This window comes from Peromyscus californicus, unplaced genomic scaffold (genome assembly GCF_007827085.1).
Source record: "Peromyscus californicus insignis strain IS unplaced genomic scaffold, ASM782708v3 Scaffold_16__1_contigs__length_79575227, whole genome shotgun sequence".
NCBI lineage: Eukaryota > Metazoa > Chordata > Mammalia > Rodentia > Cricetidae > Peromyscus > Peromyscus californicus.
Genome location: NW_026294458.1, coordinates 68553829 through 68573018, shown reverse-complemented (window position 1 = coordinate 68573018; position 19190 = coordinate 68553829). Strand labels below are relative to the sequence as shown.

Here is a 19190-nt window from a genome sequence, read left to right as displayed (position 1 = left end):
TTTTTTTCTTTCTTTCTTTTTTTTTTTTCCCGAGACAGAGTTTCTCCATGTAGTTTTGGAGCCTGTCCTGGATATCACTCTGTAGACCAGGCTGGCCTCGAACTCACAGAGATCCGCCTGGCTCTGCCTCCCGAGTGCTGGGATTAAAGGCGTAAGCCACCACCTCATGGCTCCTTCCTTCCTTCCTTCCTTCCTTCCTTCCTTCCTTCCTTTCTTCTCTTCCTCCTCCTCCTCCTTTTTTGAGACAGAGTTTTAGTATATAGTTGTGGCTGTCCCTAGAGCTCACTCTGTAGACCAAACTGGCTTTGAACTCACAGAGATCCTGCTGTCTCAGCCTTCCAAGTGCTGGGATTAATGGCGTGGGCCACCACTTCCCAGCCCCTATAATCTTTTTTTAATACTTATTTTTCTGTTGGAAAAGATAAGTTGTTATTGTACTCCTCAAAGGACAACGCATTTTGGTAAAGTAGGTCAGGATAGGGAAAATAGCTGGCTATCTTATCACTTCATATTATTATGGTACAAGATGGCGTATTGTGTGAATATGACAGTTACTTTTGGTAATGACAGTTTTTGTATTTTGTTTTAAAATAACATTTTAAGATCTCAGTTCTGCAGCAAATTTGTTTCAGATGTTTTGTACTGATAAGAATTCATTCAGTGAGATTACAAATTATTGCTAATTTCTTTTTAGATTTTCTGATCTGTAAACTGAAAAGTACTTTGCTCTCTGGCATAAATCTGTTGGTCCGTCAGACTGCAAGCACACCCAAGCAGAGCACTTTCCTACGCTTGTCAGTTCTGTGGCTGAAAGACCAGGTTCAGTCTTCAGCTCTGGATAACACGAGGTAACCTTTTTGTGCACACTTCACTGTCCCTTATATAAGATCTCATTCTGGCTGTGATAGTGCATGCCCAACTATATGAGAACCTGGTCTTAAAAAGAAAAAGAAGTTCGTGATTAGTGTGAGTTCCAATCTGTTTAAGAATTTCCAAAAGTGGTGGTGCACGCCTTTAATCCCAGTGGGCATTGGGAGGCAGAGCCAGGTGGATCTCTGTAAGTTCGAGGCCAGCCTGGGCTACAGAGTGAGTTCCATGATAAACTCCAAAGCTACACAGAGAAAACCTGTCTTGAAAAAACAAAAAAAAAGAAAAAAAGAAAAAAGAAAAAAAAAGTATTTCCAAAACTAGATAGTCCAGATTTTTCAAAAAACATTTTGTCTTAACATTATTCATTTAAACTTTCAGTTGAACAATTGTTCATCTGCTAAACTGTCGTCTGTGGTTAGTGGCGTGATTGTGGTATTATTCTTCATTAAAGATTTTTGGACTGATAACTGTGATTTTTCATGGCTACCATACATACTAATTATTCTTGGTGGTTCATTTTTAAGATTCTGGATTACAAGAGTATTTTATATAGCTGCCCATATGATGAACTTCAGGCAATGCATATAGTATCTTTGGGGTTGGTTCAAATAACAATGCTTTGATTTGGTAAGGTAGTTGTATTTCAAACATTTCACATCTAAAAATGATCATCCACTACATCCTGAGATAGAAGCATCACTCAGTTTCACATTACAAATGTTTGATTTTACCTGAAGTTTTGATTCTATGTGTCTTAGGTGTGGTGAGGGTAGGAAGGACCGTCTTCTCTGTCTGTCTGTCTGCTCAGGTGTGCTGTTCCTATAACTGGATGTTTAATGTGCACTAGATTGTTGAACCTAGTTGTCCCATAACTATAGTTCTTTGCACTATTCTTAGTCTTCAGGTCCTCTTGTCTGCTGTTGGTGATTTGCTGAATACTCTTGTAGAGAGTGGGAATACTTCTCTTCTTGGAGTCTATATTGGGAGTGTAATGCCCACTGACAGCGAGTGGGAGAAGATGAGGCGGTCTCTTCCTGTTCAGGTATGCTTAACATCACAGAGTGCCTTTCTCATTCTGAAGTTTTTATTTCATGCATGCTTCAGTGTTTTTTCCTGGAGAATCAAAAATAGTTAAAATCTGTTATAGGATTTCTATTGCTGTGAAAAGACACCATGACTACGGCTACTCTTATAAGGAAATTTTAATTGAGGGGGCTCACTTATAGTTCAGAGGTTCAGTCCATTATCCTCATGGTGGGCAGCATGGCGCCATGCAGGCAGACATGGTGCTGGAGTAGTAGCTGAGAGTCCTACATCTTGCAGGCAACAGGAAGTCGACTGAGACACTCGATGGTAACCTGAGCATAAGAAACCTCATAGTCCACCCCCACAGTCACACACTTCTTCCAACAAGGCCATACCACTCCAACAAAGCCACACCTCCTAGTAGTGCCACTCCATATGAGATTAATAGGGGCCAATTACATTCAAATTACCACAAAAGCATTTCTTTTCTATCTTTTTTTTGTTGTTGTTGTTGTTTTGTTTTTTTTGTTTTTCAAGACATGGTTTCTCTGTGTTCTGAAAGTCGCTTTGTAGACCAAATCACCAACAGCAGACAAGAGGATCTGCCTGCCTCTGCCTCCCAAGTGCTGGGATTTAAAGGCATGTGTCAACACTCCCCGGCTTAAAAGCATTTCTTGCATTGCTCTTATGTCTCTAAACATTACAAACAGGTGTTATTAATGCAGATATACCATTTGACAATGGTATAGCCTCATGTAAAGAGGAATAAGGTCTGACTCTGTCTTAGGGGAGCTTAAAGAAATGTGCATGTTGATGACCGCTCTGATAGAAACCAAAGTTCTGGGCTACTGAGGATTTACAAAAACTACCCTTTCTAATAGTTTCTTTTGAACAAGGAACTGGATGAATACATGAATAAACATTGGAAATCTCTAAATAATAAGTAATTTAGAATATGTAATGAATTTGCATATAATTTAGTGTGTTCTGTTTACAGTGGTTATACAGACCTCTTTTAGAGGGAAGATTGAGTTTAAATTATGAATGCTTCAAGACTGACTTTAAGGAACAAGATACACAGACTCTTCCCAGTCATCTGTGTACGTCATCGTTACTGAGCAAAATGATCTTGACTGCTCAGAAAAAGAAAATAGTCCTAGAAAACAGTGTCCTTGAGAAAATAAGTGAGTATTTATGAAGATTCTGATAGACAAAACGTATAAATGAACAGAACTCATCATTTGGTTTAGGCTTGCTGTAATATTGTAAGCTGTCCAGCATAGTTTGGTATAAAATCTGTTATTTTATTCAAGCTGGCATAACGTCAGAGTAAGGAGATCCTATGTCACATGCCCTGAAGAAAACAGGTGTGATGCTTAGTGTTTTGTCAGGATTCTGAAAGCTCTCTTGGTGTTTGAACATGCATACTTTCATACACAGGGCTCTAATTATTTTACTAGCAGATAGAGGCTCAAATGTTGAATCTCAAGATTTAGAACCCCAGCCAAATGTTCCCCTTAGTAGTATTCTAGGTATGTCCTTATAGTATTCCAGATGGACAGTTGGCATACATGTGAGGGAGTCATGCTCTGTGGAGAAAAGGTGACACTTCATTTGGCTGTTGAGTGCCATGTTTAATTTACATTGCTCAGAGTCTGTCCAAATGTAAGACTAGAGGTTGATGATTTATTCTTGTTGCATTCTTTTAGTTTATGTGTGTGCACATGCCAGTACTCCTGGAAGCCAGAAGACCACTTCAGATCACCACTGAAGCTAGTGTTACAGGCAGTTTTGAGTGGGCCAGCATGGGTGCTGGGAACTGAACTCAGTCTTCTGGAAGTGTAGCAACCGCTTTTAACCAGTGAGCCACACCTTCTAGCCCCTTATCCCCACCTTTTTTTTCTTTGGAGGCAAAAATCTCAGCCTGCCTCATGAGACCTACTAAATATGAAGACACTTAATCATTGTCATCTTTCTCTATTGATTGATGTTTTTTGAGATAGGGTCTCAGCATATAGCTCTAGCTGGCCTGGAACTTGATCTGTAAACCAGGATGGACTCAAACTCAGAAAGATGGACTTGCCTCTGTCTCCCCAGTTGCTGGGATTACAAGTCTGAAGCCATTATGTCCAGATAAGGGACATCCCTTAGTCTTCCTCTCGGTTAAATACTGTAATTGTTTTTGCTAACTTAAATGAGTACTTGTTAAGGTAGGATCAGAGTTCAAGACTCCTGATTCCATGACCCACATGATTTGTAAGAGCTTTGGCTATCTCTGTGCTGGAAACCTGTGATCGTGAAGTTTTCTGCTGGACTCTTGGTCCTTTTATTCTTACAACAGTCCTGAGAGATTTTACTGCAGAGCAGTCTTTTACTGAGACGTAATGCTTACTTTGTTTGTTGTTTGAGACAGGGTCATACTATGGAGCCCTGGCTGGTCTCACAGAGATCTTCCTTTGTTTACCTCTTAAGTACTGGGATTAAAGGCATGTGTGTCCCCCCCCACCCCCCCCCCCCCCCCACACTCCTATGTTACTTTGGTAGTTTTCACTGGATCCTGTTTTTGCCTAATTGGCATGAAGTTCTCTTCTAAGGTCTCAGAGCCTCTTAGGTTTTCTTTTTTTTTCTGTTGTTTTTGTTTTTTAAGATTTATTTTATTTTGTTTTATTTTTTCATTTATTTATTTATTTTTCTATTATCAGCTTGATACAGTATAAATTCTTATCCTAATAGTGAAATGTTTGATTGAGGCTTGCCCAGTAATTGAGTAAAACCAAAACTTATTATAAGCCACAGTCATCCTAGGGTCCCCCCTGCTATGTAGTCTCCCTGGTTCTGTGGGTTGCAGTCTGATTGTTCTTTGCTTTATATCTGGAATCCACTTATGAGTGAGTACATACCATGTTTGTTCTTCTGGGTTTGGGTTACCTCACTCAGATATTTTCTAGTTCCATCCATTTGCCTGCAAATTTCATGCTGTCATGTTTTTCTCTGCTGAGTAGTACTCCATTGTGTATATGTACCACATTTTCTTAATCCATTCTTCAGTTGACGGGCACCTAGGTTGTTTCCAGGTTCTGGCTATTACAAATAGTGCTGCTATGAACATAGTTGAGCATGTATCTTTGTTGTATGAATCAGTGTTCCTTGGGTATATGCCCAAGAGTGGTATGGCTGGGTCTTGAGGTAGATCAATTCCCAATTTTCTGAGAAACCGCCATACTGATTTCCACAGTGGTTGTACAAGTTTGCATTCCCACCAACAGTGGAGGAGTGTTCCCTTTGCTCCACATCCTCTCCAACATTGACTGTCATTAGTGTTTTTGATCATAGCCATTCTGACAGGTGTAAGGTGGTGTCTCAGAGTCGTTTTGATTTGCATTTCTCTGATGATTAAGGATGTTGAGGAGCTCTTTAAATGTCTTTCAGCCATGTGAGATTCTTCTTTTGAGAATTCCCTGTTTGGCTCTTTAGCCCATTTTTTAATTGGATTGTTCAGTATTGTGATGTCTGGTTTCTTGCGTTCTTTATATACTGTGGAGATGAGTCCTCTGTCAGACGTGGGGTTCGTCGATCTTTTGGAGTTGGAGCTGTGGATGGCTGGGAGCCGTGTGCCCTGGTGCTGAGAGACAGACTTGGCAAGGGCTCTCTGCTGACGAGCCTTCTCTCCAGCCTTTGCCTGTGTGTAGACCAGGCTGACCTTGAACTCCGAGGTCGGCCTGCCTCTTCTAGCACTAAAGGTGTGAACTACCACCCTTGGCCGTTTTTTTCACCTTTGTGTAACTTACTAGTTTTACTGTAGTCCTAGCTAGCACTTTTCAGTGTCTGGTAAATGAGGGCTCTGTTTGGAAGGGGACATGGGGCCTCACTGAGTTGCCCTACTGGTCTCTAACGTCTCCCACCTCAGCCTCTTGGGTGCCTGGGACTGTAGGTACGTGCCACTGCACTGACAGAGGTGCTGCTGTTTTATGACTGACAGCTTTTGTCGCTTTCATATCTCAAAGCCGTTTGAAAACTAGCTGACAGTGCCTAGCAAGGAAAGGTGATAGAAGAAATAGCAAGTACCTGATAGAAGTAGCAGATAGTTAGCAAAGCGTCATCAAGTTGAGCAGTCAAAGCGTCTAGCAGACATGACTGGAGTCTCTCAATAGAGAGAGCAAACAAAAGGTAACATCTTCAAATTAACTTTACAGATCTCCAGCAGAAATCAACTGGGGAAACACAGTTGAGTGTTAACTGGAGTTCCTGTTGACTGTGGTCAGAGCAGTGTTGCCCCTAGTAAGGCTTGCATGTAAAAGAATAAACAGCAGCAAATAACATCATTGGAGCGGGCACTTAAAGTCCTCTAGTGGATATCAACTCAAGGAGAGACCCAGGTGGAGGTCTCTTGGCCCTCTCCATGGATAAGCTTCTAGTGCCTTTTTTCCATTGCAGGTGTTTAGACTGTGGGATAAACAATAGTTACGTTGGTGGAAACAGATTGCTTTCTCCTTGTTTTACAGAGTTAGGAAGCCAGCTTGCTCCAGAACAAGGAGTTTTGGAGGACAAGGGAGAGCCCCAGACTCAGCTTTCCGCAAGCTTAGCTAGTATATGACAGTCCAGTCAGCACGGGGTCCTCTGTACCGTGTGCCTTTGCTAACTGGCTCTGCCCATTCTGTTAGTTGCAGAGCTGCTGTATTCACTGCAGTGGTGTGAAGAACTCGACAATCCACCACCTATTGTGACTGGATTTTCTGTAATGCTTCAAAACATGAATATAACATATGGCAGCTTATCTGTACTTGGTAATACTTCCAGCCTCTTGCAGCTGTTATTTGACAGGTGAGACTCCCTTTCAATTTGTTGTAAAGTCCTTATTTGTATATGGCTTTCCCTTCTATAAAATGTAAGCCAGTTCGTGCTTTTGTTTCAATCAGAGCATTGATCTAAACCCCTTTTAATAGTAAGCACTTACAGATTTTAAATATTTAATCTTCTAGGGGAAGTATTTGGATTTGCCTCTTATTTAATTCATAAATACACTGAGGTAGCAGAAGATGAAAGAATTAGAAGCCTGTAGACATTGTTTTAATTTGCTATATGTGACTGGTCCTCACATAGCTTTCAAATTCAACATATACTTTTTTTTTTCCCCCTGAGACAGGGTTTCTTTGTGTAGCTTTGGCGCCTTTCCTAGAACTCACTCTGTAGCCCAGGCTGGCCTCGAACTCGCAGAGATCTGCCTCCCGAGTGCTGGGATTAAAGGCGTGCACCACCACCACCACCCGGCTTCAACCTGTACTTTAACTGTGCCTGCAATTTAGATGTTTCTTAATGTTGTAGCCATGAGTTTCTCTTCCCTAGATGAGGAAAATGGATTATGAAAACAATTCTTGTAGCGTAGTTAGATGTTTAACTGTTTGAAATGAAATTTTTCTTGTTTTAGTTTACCAGTATTTTGAATATGCTTTACAGTGTGAGGATGCCAGACTTCCTCTCTAACACTGGTCCATACTAACACTTTCATATTGCTGGATGTGGTGATGCAGGCATTTAATCCCAGCACTCGGGAGAGATCTCTGTGAGTTGGAGACAGTCTGGTCTACATGGCAAGATCCAGGTAGCCAAAAAGGCCAACTCCTTCCCTCAGGGTTTTATTGGTGCTTCTTTGCCCTTCACTGAGAGACTCAGTTACTGTCTGGGAGACAGCCCTTTCTCAGCTGTGGCTTCTGATCTGCAAGTAGGATGTTTAAGGTCATCTCTCCTCAAGGATCTTGAGGTACTTTGATATTGCCTGGGAGTGAGCACTCAGTTCCTGTTGTGTGAAGAACTACCTCAACTCCCAGTCCTTGGGTGATTAGTGGCAGTTGTGTACAAAGTTATGTATAACTTAGTGATCCAAATTTGTTTAATTCTGAAAAAGGAATCCTGATAATCAATCAGTGTTTTAAAATCCTAATACTTTTCAGAATGATTGATGCATGCCTATATCTATGTATCTATTTATCATCTGTGTTTTTGCATCTTTTTTAGATCTAGAAAAAATGGCACACTTTGGTCTCTTATTATTGCTAAGTTGATCCTTTCCCGAAGTATTTCATCCGATGAAGTAAAACCATATTATAAAAGAAAAGAAAGGTATTCTTATTAACATGCTTCCACTTTGCTATTTACTATTATACTTGGTTACTTACTTTGGCCATCTGTGATGTAGTGAACAGTGTAGTGAATCAGGAAAACAAGGTTTGGGAAGAGAGGAAATTGAATGAAAGGAAATGAGAACTGAAGACTGACAGGCTTGAATGAGTTTTGGTTGGAGTTATGGTTGTTTTCTGAGACAGGGTCTCACTGTGCAGCTCTAGTTCACCTGGAACTCACTCTGTAGACCAGGCTGGTCTTCAGCTCAGAGGTCTGCCTGCCTCTGCTACTTGAGTGCTGGGATTAACAGATTTTTTTGTTTTGAATGCAACTTCTAACTTGACACTTCATAAAATTTTATGATTATTTCAGAAAAAGAACATTTTATAAAGCTGATTTCCTCAGAAATTCTTTGATAGGGAGCTAGAGAGGTGACTCATTAGTTAAGAGCACTTGTTGTTCTTGCAGAGGACCTGGGTTCAGTTCCTAGCTCCCACCTAGCAGCCAGCAGCCATCTGTAACTCAGTTCCAGAGGATCTGTCACTCTCTTCTGGTCTCTGAAGGCACCATGCTTGCAAGTGGTACACAGAGACATTTGGGCACAACATCAGTACACATGAAATAAAATAAAATGAAATGAAATCTTCTGATAACAGTACTTTTTGTTTTCAACATACCACCATATTTGTTTTGTGGAATTGGGAGGGAAAAAAATTGCTTGCTTCTTCCTTTCTTTCTTTCTTTCTTTCTTTCTTTCTTTCTTTCTTTCTTTCTTTCTTTCTTTCTTCCTTCCTTCCTTCCTTCCTTCCTTCCTTCCTTCCTTCCTTCCTTCCTTCCTTTCCCTTCCTTTCCCTTCCTTTCCCTTCCTTCCTTCCTTCCTTCCTTCCTTCCTTCCTTCCTTCCTTCCTTCCTTTCTTTCATGGCTCCTTTTCTTGGCTTCCCTTCCTTGGCCTCCTGGTCTCACAGCCTCTTACTTTTTTTCCCCCAGACTCATTTAGTTTTTATTTTATGTGTTTGCTTACATGGATATATGTGTTCCATGTGTGTGCTTGGTGCCCATGGAGTGCAGAAGAGGGCATTGGATCCCTTGGAACTAGACTTACAGGTGATTGTAGCCAGCCATGTGGGTGCTGGGAACTGAATTGGGGTCTTTTGTATGAGCAGCAACTGCTCTTAACCACTGAGCCATCTCTGTAGCCTGTGGTGATATTTTGTTGTACTGTAATAAAACTTGCCTGAAGATCAGAGGACAGAGCCAGCCACACAGCCACAGAGGTCAGGCAGTGGTGGCACACACCTTTAATCCTACCACTTGGGAGGCAGAGATCCATCTGAATCTCTGTGAGTTCAGAGCCACCCTGGACTACGTGAGATTAATCCAGTCTAAAAGAGAAACAGCCAGGCAGTGGTGGCAGACATTTTTAATTCCAGCACTTGGGGTCACACACCTTTAATCCCAGCACTAGGAAGGTTGAGACAGGAAGTGATATGGCTGGGCAGAGAAAGGAATATAAGGTGGGAGGAGACAGGAATTAGGCCCTTTCGACTGAGGACTCAGAGGCATTCAGTCTGAGGATTCATGGAGACAGGATCTTCTCTTTTGGGCTGAGGAGTTGGCAAGGAGAGAGGTGGCTTTCACCCTGATCTCTGGCTCCAGGTTTTTATTACAAGACCATTTAGGATTTGTGCAACAGTAGCCCCTCCTCTTTTCTTACATAAAGACCATTGTATGAAAGTACATGCCAGAATGCAGTAAATATGTAAGACAAGCAGATTGTGGTGGCTTTCCTGTTGAACTCAACTTTTGGATTAATGTTTAGCTGAGGTTTACTAACAAACGTTTCGAGTTTACTGACTTAAGTAGAATTCTCTGTGTGTTCTGGCACTATAGAATTGTTAACTAAATTTTAGGTTTGTTTTGTTTGTTTTTTTGAGATAAGGTATCCCTGTGTAGATCTGGCTATCCTGGAACTTGCGCTATAGACCAGGCTGGCCTCAAACTCACAGAAATCCTCTTGCCTCTGCCTCCTGAGTTCTGGGATTAAAGACCACCACCCACCTTAAATCTCAGTTCTTTAAATCTTATAAAAAATGAAGAAATTTTATTTGAGGTAACTTGATTGACTTACAGGAAGTACTACAAAGAATAAAAATAACAACGAATAAGCCTTAATAGTATGTATGCCCCGTTTCACCCATTGGTACCATTCTGCGTAGTAAGTTTTGGGTTTTTATTTGTTTTTTGTTTTTTTTTTTTCTCTTGATGCTAGACATTGATCCCAGGGCTTTGTGAATGCTGGGCAAACACAGTACTAGGCTGTATGCAGTCCAGCTCACTGGCACAATAATAATAAAAGATAGAAATCATCAGACCCTGGAAAAGTTACATATGATCATTTCAAAAATGAGAAATAAGCAGAAAAGATAAAAAGCAACAAAATAAAAATAGCCATTTGGAATTACCAATCTAATGGCTTCTTTTATCTGGAGAATTTATGTAGTAGATGTGGGAGTCCAGCTACACCTTTTGAAGGGTTCTTAGGTGGAGGAGAGAGGAAATAAGAAATGATAGATAGAAAGAGACTGAGATGAGAAGACAGACAGAAACATAGGATAGCTAGCTTGAAGAGGGGGGGTCTGGATCAATGTCCAACAGCCTCGTCCTTTATTGTAAAGGGCTTTCTATAATATGCCAAGGGGAGAGGCAAAAGACCTCCCCTTTGCAAGATCAAAGCACACCGTACAGCCAAGTGTAGCCCCTTCCAAACACCTGGTAAACACGGTTGTGGCCGATTCATCCATTATGCAGCCCTGCTGGGTAAGCAAGCTCAGATTCTCTGACCCTGAGTAAGTTCTCACTAGATAACCTCTGTGGATTCCCACAAGTAGACTTATTTCCCTTTTGATTAGTCTGAATAACAGAATTTTGTAAAATAACTGTAATTATTGAATGACTATAATTAATATTTTCTCTCTAAACAGTTTCTTCCCTCTAACAGAAGGTAATTTGCATACCATTCAGAGTCTCTGTCCATTTTTGTCTAAAGAAGAAAAGAAAGAATTTAGTGCTCAATGTATACCTGCTTTTTTGGGCTGGACTAAAGAAGACCTTTGCAGTATTAATGGTTAGTTGCTGGGTAATATTTTCATCATTTTAATCTTTCCTTGAGTTTGAAGAAGAGTTTCTTAATTAATATGTAAAACCAAAGATGCACGTGGCAAAGTATATTTGAGCTCATTGTCTCCACCTTATCTTTTTGTTACTTGTCGAGTTGGTAGTTGTTAGGCTGCATACCAGGATGAGTGACTGTGGCCTCCTTTCTGAACAGAAGTGCTAGAGCCTTGAGAGAAAACTGATATCCAGAAGTGCCCTATAACCATTTATTTTCCGTCTGTGGTTGTTTTTCATGTACTGGGGTATCTAGAGCTTTCTGCATGATAGAGAAGCACTCTACTACTGAGCAGTTATATCCTGAATCTTCCACCTGTATAGCTTTTTAAAACTACGTCTCGTTTCTTCCTAGTCAACCAGCGACTGAACATAGAACGGTACAGGAATAGCTTTTGTATTATTTGACCGTTCTTGAACTCTGCACTGTTAGTTCATGTATTTATTGATTTAATAAGCATCTCCTCCATGCAGTTCCTGTTGTAGAGAAAACAGAGATCATGTTACATCGTGCTGGTTGTAATGGAGCCTGTATACTGCAATGGAAATAGCAGGAAGGAGGGACTTTACACTGCTCCCCAGTGCCAAGGCAGTTTCATAAAACGGTGTTGAAGGTTCTTGTTTGAACATGTATGGTTATTGGAAAGAGCATTCCTGGACACAGGACCAGAGTGCAGATAGTTCAGTTTAGCTGACATTGAAGGTAAAATTGGGAACAAAAGATGTTGGATAAATCAGAAGGTGGATTTTGAAATGATAGGGTTCCTTAGGAGTGAAGTTAATGAGCTGATTGGTGTAACCTCACTCACATAACCCTTTTTAGAAGTGCTAAGCTGGGTACTGCTCAAGACAGATACTGGCTTTCAAAATAGACCTGTGTTTTTTGTTATAATTTAAAATGTAAAATTTTCGTTTTGAATTTTGCTTCTTGAGGTTTGGACAACCTGTAATGTAAAAGCTTACCAGAAGGCATATCTGATTTTTGAGTAAATATTAATTGTAGAATTATAGAATCCTGTATGTTCTATTGCCTGCTTTGTTTAACTTTGCACTCGATAGCTTTGCCTTTTTTGTTTTTGTTTTTGAAAGTTAAGTACAGAAGGCTCCTATATACAAAAATAGAAAAGGCCAGTGTAAAGTTCAGAACCATGCCTTTCCTGTCCTCTTTCGAGTCCCTGTTCTGGACTCCATGCTGGGTGGGCATGGAGACACACTTCTGCCCATAACACCTTTCAAATACATGCATTTATTCTGTTAATTTGCTTGTTTATAGACAAAGTGTGTTGTATAGCCCAGGCTTGTCTGGGTGTCAGCATCCTCCTGCCTCCACCTCTGAAGTACTGGATTGCAGGAGTGTGTCTCATGCCAGGCTCAAGCTCTTTTTTAGAAGAGTTAGCAGCTTGTGTGATACATTTTCAGCTTTCCAAAGTAGACTTTTCTTTATAGAAGTCGTTTAAAAATATATTTTCCTTCTCACTCTGAATTTTACTTTAGGAGCTTTTGGACATCTTGCCATTTTCAATTCTTGCCTGCAAACTAGAAGTGTAGATGACAAACAGCTATTGCATGGTATATTAAAAATTATAATAAGCTGGAAGAAACAGCATGAAGACATTTTTCTTTTCAGTTGGTAGGTAATACTTTGTTTTCCCCTATATAAAATGTGGACCCAGATTCTGTATTTTATATTTACAATTTTTTTGAGTGAACAGAATTTTAGTGGTTATTTAAGGCATCATTTATGCATACCTGGTTTAAAATGGACTATTTTCTAATTGAATGTCTTTACCTTTATCACAGTAATCTGTCAGAAGCAAGTCCAGAGGTACTTGGTGTAAACATAGAAATCATGCGGTTCCTTTCCTTGTTTCTCAAGTACTGCTCATACCCTCTGGCGGAGAGTGAATGGGACTTCGTCATGTGTTCCATGTTGTCGTGGCTGGAGGTAAATCAACCTGTGTGTCATCACCTCTGGTGGGTCTTTGTGCACCCCTGTAGATCCTTAAGTCATGACTGTTAGTAGTTCTTTTGTGAAGAAAACATTGAAAATACTTTGTAGCTCTTCCTGAACTAGGCACTGCTGGGCAGGCCAGAAAAAGGATAGCGTTTCCTGTTTCCCAGGTGTTCGTTCTCCAATTTGCATTTAAAATTTTCAATTAACTTGTTTTCATTTAGTATTTGCAACACAGCCTTTTCAGGTTCAGTTTCATCATGGCAAGTTTTCTGGTTGGTTGGTTTTTTTTTTTTTTTTGGAGACAAGGTTTCTCTGTGTATCCCTAGCTGTCCTAGAACTCACTCTGTAGACCAGCCTGGCCTGGAACTCAGAGATTGGCCTGTCTCTGACTCCTAAGTGCTGAGATTAAAGGCATGTGCCAGCACCACACAACTGGATGTGATTATTTTTAAAGGATGCTATGAAATATGAGCAAAGTAATTTATGAAAAATAAACATTTATAAATTGTATAAAATTGTTTTAATATTTTATAAATTTAAAATAATGTTTTATATTTTATAAATTATTTATCGTTATAATTTTATAATTTATAAATAATTTTACATTTTATAAATTTTATAAAATTTATGAAAGATAAAAAATTGAGCAACGAATTAGTGTTCCTTTCATGACCCAAAACAACTAGAAAAATAGTAACTTGTGACGTCTGAGACAGCAAGTCAGTCAGGGCTGATGTGGTCTGAGTCTGCTTTGTCTGGTTACCAGCTGTGTGAGTTAGGGTTTTAGCCCCCATTTCACCCTGCATGTCTTTATTTTACGGTAGCTGGTGTTCGACTTGTCGAGCTCCAAAGCATGTGTACGTAATGTATACTTGGCAAACGCAAACATTGTTTTCTTACATACTTTACAAATCTGAAAGTTTATTTCAGAATAAATTATTCACTGATAATTATTAATTTCCTGGTATTTAATTTTGAAAGCTGTTTTGATATTAGCATACATAAATTTCTTTTGAACTATGTACTTCAACAACTGCCTTCTCTTCCTCCTCCTCCTCCTCTCCCTCCTCTTCTTTGTTCTCTTCCTCTGATTCAGAATGATGAAGATGTTCTCCATCCTGTCTTGTTTGTGGTATTCTGGTAGCAGCCTGCTTATCTATTTCATTTCTGTTGTTTCCTTAGACAACCAGTGAGAATCAGGCATTGTATTCTGTTCCACTCGTGCAACTGTTTGCCTGTGTCAGCTTTGATCTGGCCTGTGATCTCAGTGCCTTTTTTGATTCAATAACTCCAGATACTGTTGGCAATCTTCCTGTGAATCTAATCAGTGAGTGGAAAGAATTTTTTTCTAAAGGCATCCACAGTTTGCTGTTACCTCTTTTGGTGACTGCTATAGGTAAGTACAAAGGGGCTAATGACTCACTCAAAGTGACTGTTGAGTTTAAATAAGCTTCATTTCTTAGAGGCAGTTTCCATGCTGTTGCTTCATGGTGCAGACACAGGGAAAGATGACTTGGTATCCGGAGACCATTGCAAGTTACGATATATAACCGAACAGAGTGCAAGACTAGAACCCCCCTAGAGAACTGTTGCTTTTTAAAAAGCATGCAGTTGAGGCCATTATAACAGTTGAGGGTAACGAAAACACATAATCAGTTTGTTTCCAGTCAGGGCGTTATTAAAGGTTATATCTAGTTTTCATTTGGTTTTCTTAAATGACGTTTGATTTGATCAGCGCACTTATGTTACTTTCTTTGAGATGTATGTGTTTCTTCATTTTGATATCAGGAGAAAACAAAGACCTGTCTGAAACATCCTTTCAGAACGCAATGCTGAAGCCCATGTGTGAAACGTTAACATACATGTCAAAGGACCAGCTGCTGAGTCACAAGCTGCCTGTGAGATTGGTCGCCGGCCAGAGAACAAACTTGCCAGAGCACCTCCAGACTCTGTTAAACACTCTGACCCCACTGCTTCTGTTCAGAGCCAGACCTGTGCAAATTGCTGCTTATCACCTGCTCTACAAGTAAGGCAGCTTCAACTGAAGGAGTGCTTCAGTCTCTAAAGCATGATGCCTGTTGAATTTGTTTGTCTTAGTCACTGAGCCACCGGCCCAGCCCCTTGTTTGTCTTCAGTCTTTAAAACAATTCAACGAGAAATGAAAGGAGACGGGATAGTAATAGGGAGGACAGGTTTTTCCTTGATCATTTTTGTCCCTGTGTAATTCATGTCTAGATAATCTTGGCCATAAGTAGTTAGTTTGGAAAAGAATTATTAAAAGATAAACTCACTACTAAGTATGTCTTGTTGGCCTAAAGCACAAGTTAACACTAGACAGCTTGTTATAAAGTGTTTAAAAATGGTCTTTTGCTTCTCAGACTGATGCCTGAATTCCCGAAGTATGATCAGGATAATCTGAAGTCGTATGGAGATGAAGAGGAAGAACCTGCCTTGTAAGGCTTTTGGGCTTGGTTGCTTTCCTTTCACTTTTTTTTGAGTATGTGTTTGCTGTGTGCTGGGTTTTGTGTGTGTGTGTGTGTGTGTGTGTGTGGTGCGTTACAGGGCAAGGTCGGTGATGGTCCTCCCTTTCCTCTTGTCTGTGATGGTCTTGTTTGCTGCCGCAGTTTGCCCAGCTGGCCACCAGCCACTGGGGACTCTCATGTCTCTACCTCCTATCTTGCCCTATGAGGGCTGGGACTAAAGAAATGTGCTGCCACCTCAAGCTTTTCATGAACTTTGGGGATCCAAATTCAGGCCCCTAAGCTTGTACAGTAAGTGCTTTACCCACTAAATCACCCCAATCCCACTTTCCTTTTATAATCTGGCTTGCCAGATTCTTAGAAAGAAATGCAAAAAAACTCATACTTCAGCCTGGCGGTGGTGGTACACACGTTTAATCCCAGCACTCAGAAGGCAGAGGCAGGCAGATCTCTGTGAGTTCGAGGCCAGCCTGGTCTACAGAGTGAGTTCCAGGACAGGCTCCAAAGCTACACAAAGAAATCCTGTCTCGAAAAACTAAAACCCAAACGAAAAACAAACCTCTGACTTTAGAATTTGTACTAATTTTGTACTGTATGCATTCCCTTTGGAAGTTCCATAAGGCAAATGAAGTCCAAAGTTCATGTTAACTATTTCTCTTTTTATTTTTAAAATAATTTTACATGTATGGGTGTTTTGTATATCAGTGCACCACATGTGTGCCTGCTGCCCTTGGAGGCCAGAAGAGTGCAGCATATCCCTTGGAACTGAAGTTAATAGAAGATTGTGAGTTGCCGTGTGGATACTAGGAATCAAACCTCAGTCTTCTGCAATAGCATACAGTGCTCTTAACTATTGAGCCACCTCCTCAGGCCCCATATTTTCTTGTTTAATTGCTCCTGAATCATATTTCAGTGTGCTACTGTCTATAACAACTTTCTTTGGGCATGTGGTAGCTGTGGAAATAGTGAGGTAGTTTAGGTATCCACTGAGCCCTACTTTGTACACAGAATATAAGTGCAGAAGGATAAGTACAGTTTATAGAAAGCACCTTGTTTTTGCTAAGGGGAACTACAGAATATTTCTTTACACTGTGAAGATGTGTTGTTACTGAATGACCAATAGCTAGGCAGGAGAGAAGAGGCGGGACTTTTGGGAGAGAGGAACTCTGGGAAGAAGAAAGGTAGGGAGACACCAGCGAGACACTGAAGAAGTCAGACCTACAGTACCGAGGAGAGGTAACTGAGCCATGTGGCAGAATGTAGATTAATAGAAACAGGTTTATTTAATATATAAGAAAAGTTGGGAAAAAGCCTAAGCTATAGGCCACGTTTTCATAATTAATAATAAGTCTCCGTGTCGTTATTTGTGAGCTGGTGGCCCAAAGGAAAGTCTGACTCCGACGGGGCTTATAATTAGTGGATGCGGCTGCTCTGTAGTAGACTGTGTAACGTGTGACAGGTGCTAAGAAACAGGACAGACAGCTTGCTAGTGTTGCAGTAGGACACAGAAGAAACACTGGGCAGACACCGAGGTGACTGTTGAAGATGTCCATGGGAAATGTTGAGTGTGCGTCAGTCACCATTGTATTCAGTTATTCAGCAAGCCCTGTGAGAGAAAACGTCTTCCGTTCCCTATTCACTTCCGGCTTCACTCAGAATGTTTCCCGGATTATAGCAAACTCACAGTTAGATCTCATTTGTTCAGTGAGAGTTGAACTACTGTGTACAAAGCAGGAGAGGATATAGTGGAAGAAACTAGAATAATAGCTGAGGAGCAGGTTAAGAGATGGCCTTAGAAATGGTATTATTCGGCTAGGGAACTGGATCAGTTAACTCTATGAAGCCTGAGCACCCCAGTTGGAATCCCCAGTACCTATGTAAGAGACAGGCATGGCCAGATGAGCCTGTTACCCCAGGATTGGGGCAGGGGATCAGAGACAGGCAGGTGCCCAGGGCTTACTGCCAGCCAGAGTAGCCTAAATAGTGAGTGTTGAGTGTTGGGTTCAGTGAGAAGACCTTGTCTGAAGGGATAAGCTGAAAAGTGATAAAGAAAGAAACCTGATGTCCTCTTCTGGCCTCTGCATGCATATGATCTGGGCAAACACATACGTGCATACGCCACACCCAGCCTGTGCAGATGAAATCATTAAGGATTTAGGACATCATTTGCTAGGACACGGCATGGCACCAGCTGATCTGACATGAGGTAAATTGCAGAAAGAAGCAAGCTGAGGTGGAACCGTTCTGGAAGTTAGATAACAGTATTGGGTGGCAGTATGGAAAGTGATTTCAGACCTGATGTTTGCAAGATAGCAGTGACAAGGATAGCAAGGCTTGGTCTGTGATACGGCAGAAGCTCAGAGAAAGCCTCACTCATGAGTGAGCAGCAGGAAGCCAGCAGGGAAAATAGCACAAAGATGAAAGAACCAGGCTGGAGTGCTGTGATAGAGCAGGGTCTGAAAGCCAGTGAGGATTTCACTTTTTAAGACTCCCAAGTACTGAGTTAGGTGATCCAGTAAAGAAAACGAACTACACTGTGAATTAATGTGAATGTGAAGCTTCTCAGAAGAGAGATGCTCTGATTAAAATGAAAAGGGTTGGATAAATTGTGATGATCTTTTTGACATGGTCTGATTGCAAAGTGAGCAGACCGTAAGAACCGCAGTGGGCAGTAAGGCGAAGCTCAGTGCCTCCTCCTTCCCTTGGTAAGACACGAAGCCTAGATTCCCTGGTCCATTTCTCCCTGAACCACATGCTTCTCTGACCATGTGACTTCTTTTCTTATACAACAGAAAGTTGGGTAGGAGTTTTCTACAACTGTGTTCAGGTGTTGACATCTTTCTGGAAAATAGGGGAAATTTTCTTTTTTTAATGCTTGAAGTTCTTTAAGTACTTTTAATTTGTTGAGAGACAAGTAAACGGTACTGTGTGATCGTTGTCTCCCAGGTCACCACCGGCAGCACTGATGTCTCTTCTTAGCACTCAAGAGGAACTGCTAGAGAGCGTCCTGGGCTGTGTTCCTGTCGGGCAGATAGTTTCCATTAAGCCACTGAGCGAGGATTTCTGCTATGTTCTGGGATACCTCCTCACTTGGAAATTAATACTTACTTTCTTCAAAGCTGCTTCATCTCAGGTAAATAAACACAGGTCATCTTGGGGGTGGTGGGGGCGCTATGGAATAAACAAGTGACAACTTTGGACTGTTGTGCTGTAATTTGTTCCTCAAAGGACCTTCCTTCCTATCTTTTTGATTCAGTGTGGGGATGCCCTCCATTTTAATCTTAACCACTCTAGTTAAGGTTCATATACCAGCTGTCAAGATTGTTGCTACTTTTTTTTTAATATTTATTTTTATTTTATGTGTGTACGTGTTTTGCCTGTATGTATGTCTGTAAGGGTGTAAAGGTATGTATTCCCTGGAGTTGGAGTTACAGGCAGTTGTGAGCTGCCATGTGGGTGCTGGGAATTGAATCTGGGTCCTTTGGAAGAGCAGTCAGTGCTCTTAACTCCTCAGCCCCCTGTTGCTACTTTCTTACTCTTCCAAATGCATGCCTTTTCCCCCAGAGTGAATCTT

The 19190-nt window shown here is 40.9% G+C and overlaps 1 protein-coding gene across 1 annotated transcript in view; it reads left to right on the top strand.

The window, feature by feature from the left end:
- Positions 1-19190, top strand: part of Ltn1 (listerin E3 ubiquitin protein ligase 1) — a 56175-nt gene that overhangs the window by 25408 nt on the left and 11577 nt on the right. Inside the window, exons 14-25 of the mRNA XM_052741074.1 lie at positions 695-848; positions 1768-1912; positions 2894-3080; positions 6558-6717; positions 7909-8013; positions 10996-11138; positions 12677-12812; positions 12983-13127; positions 14319-14532; positions 14925-15162; positions 15515-15589; positions 18563-18749. Coding sequence (XP_052597034.1) covers positions 695-848; positions 1768-1912; positions 2894-3080; positions 6558-6717; positions 7909-8013; positions 10996-11138; positions 12677-12812; positions 12983-13127; positions 14319-14532; positions 14925-15162; positions 15515-15589; positions 18563-18749 — 1889 coding nt within the window. The remainder of the gene's footprint in view (positions 1-694; positions 849-1767; positions 1913-2893; positions 3081-6557; positions 6718-7908; positions 8014-10995; positions 11139-12676; positions 12813-12982; positions 13128-14318; positions 14533-14924; positions 15163-15514; positions 15590-18562; positions 18750-19190) is intronic.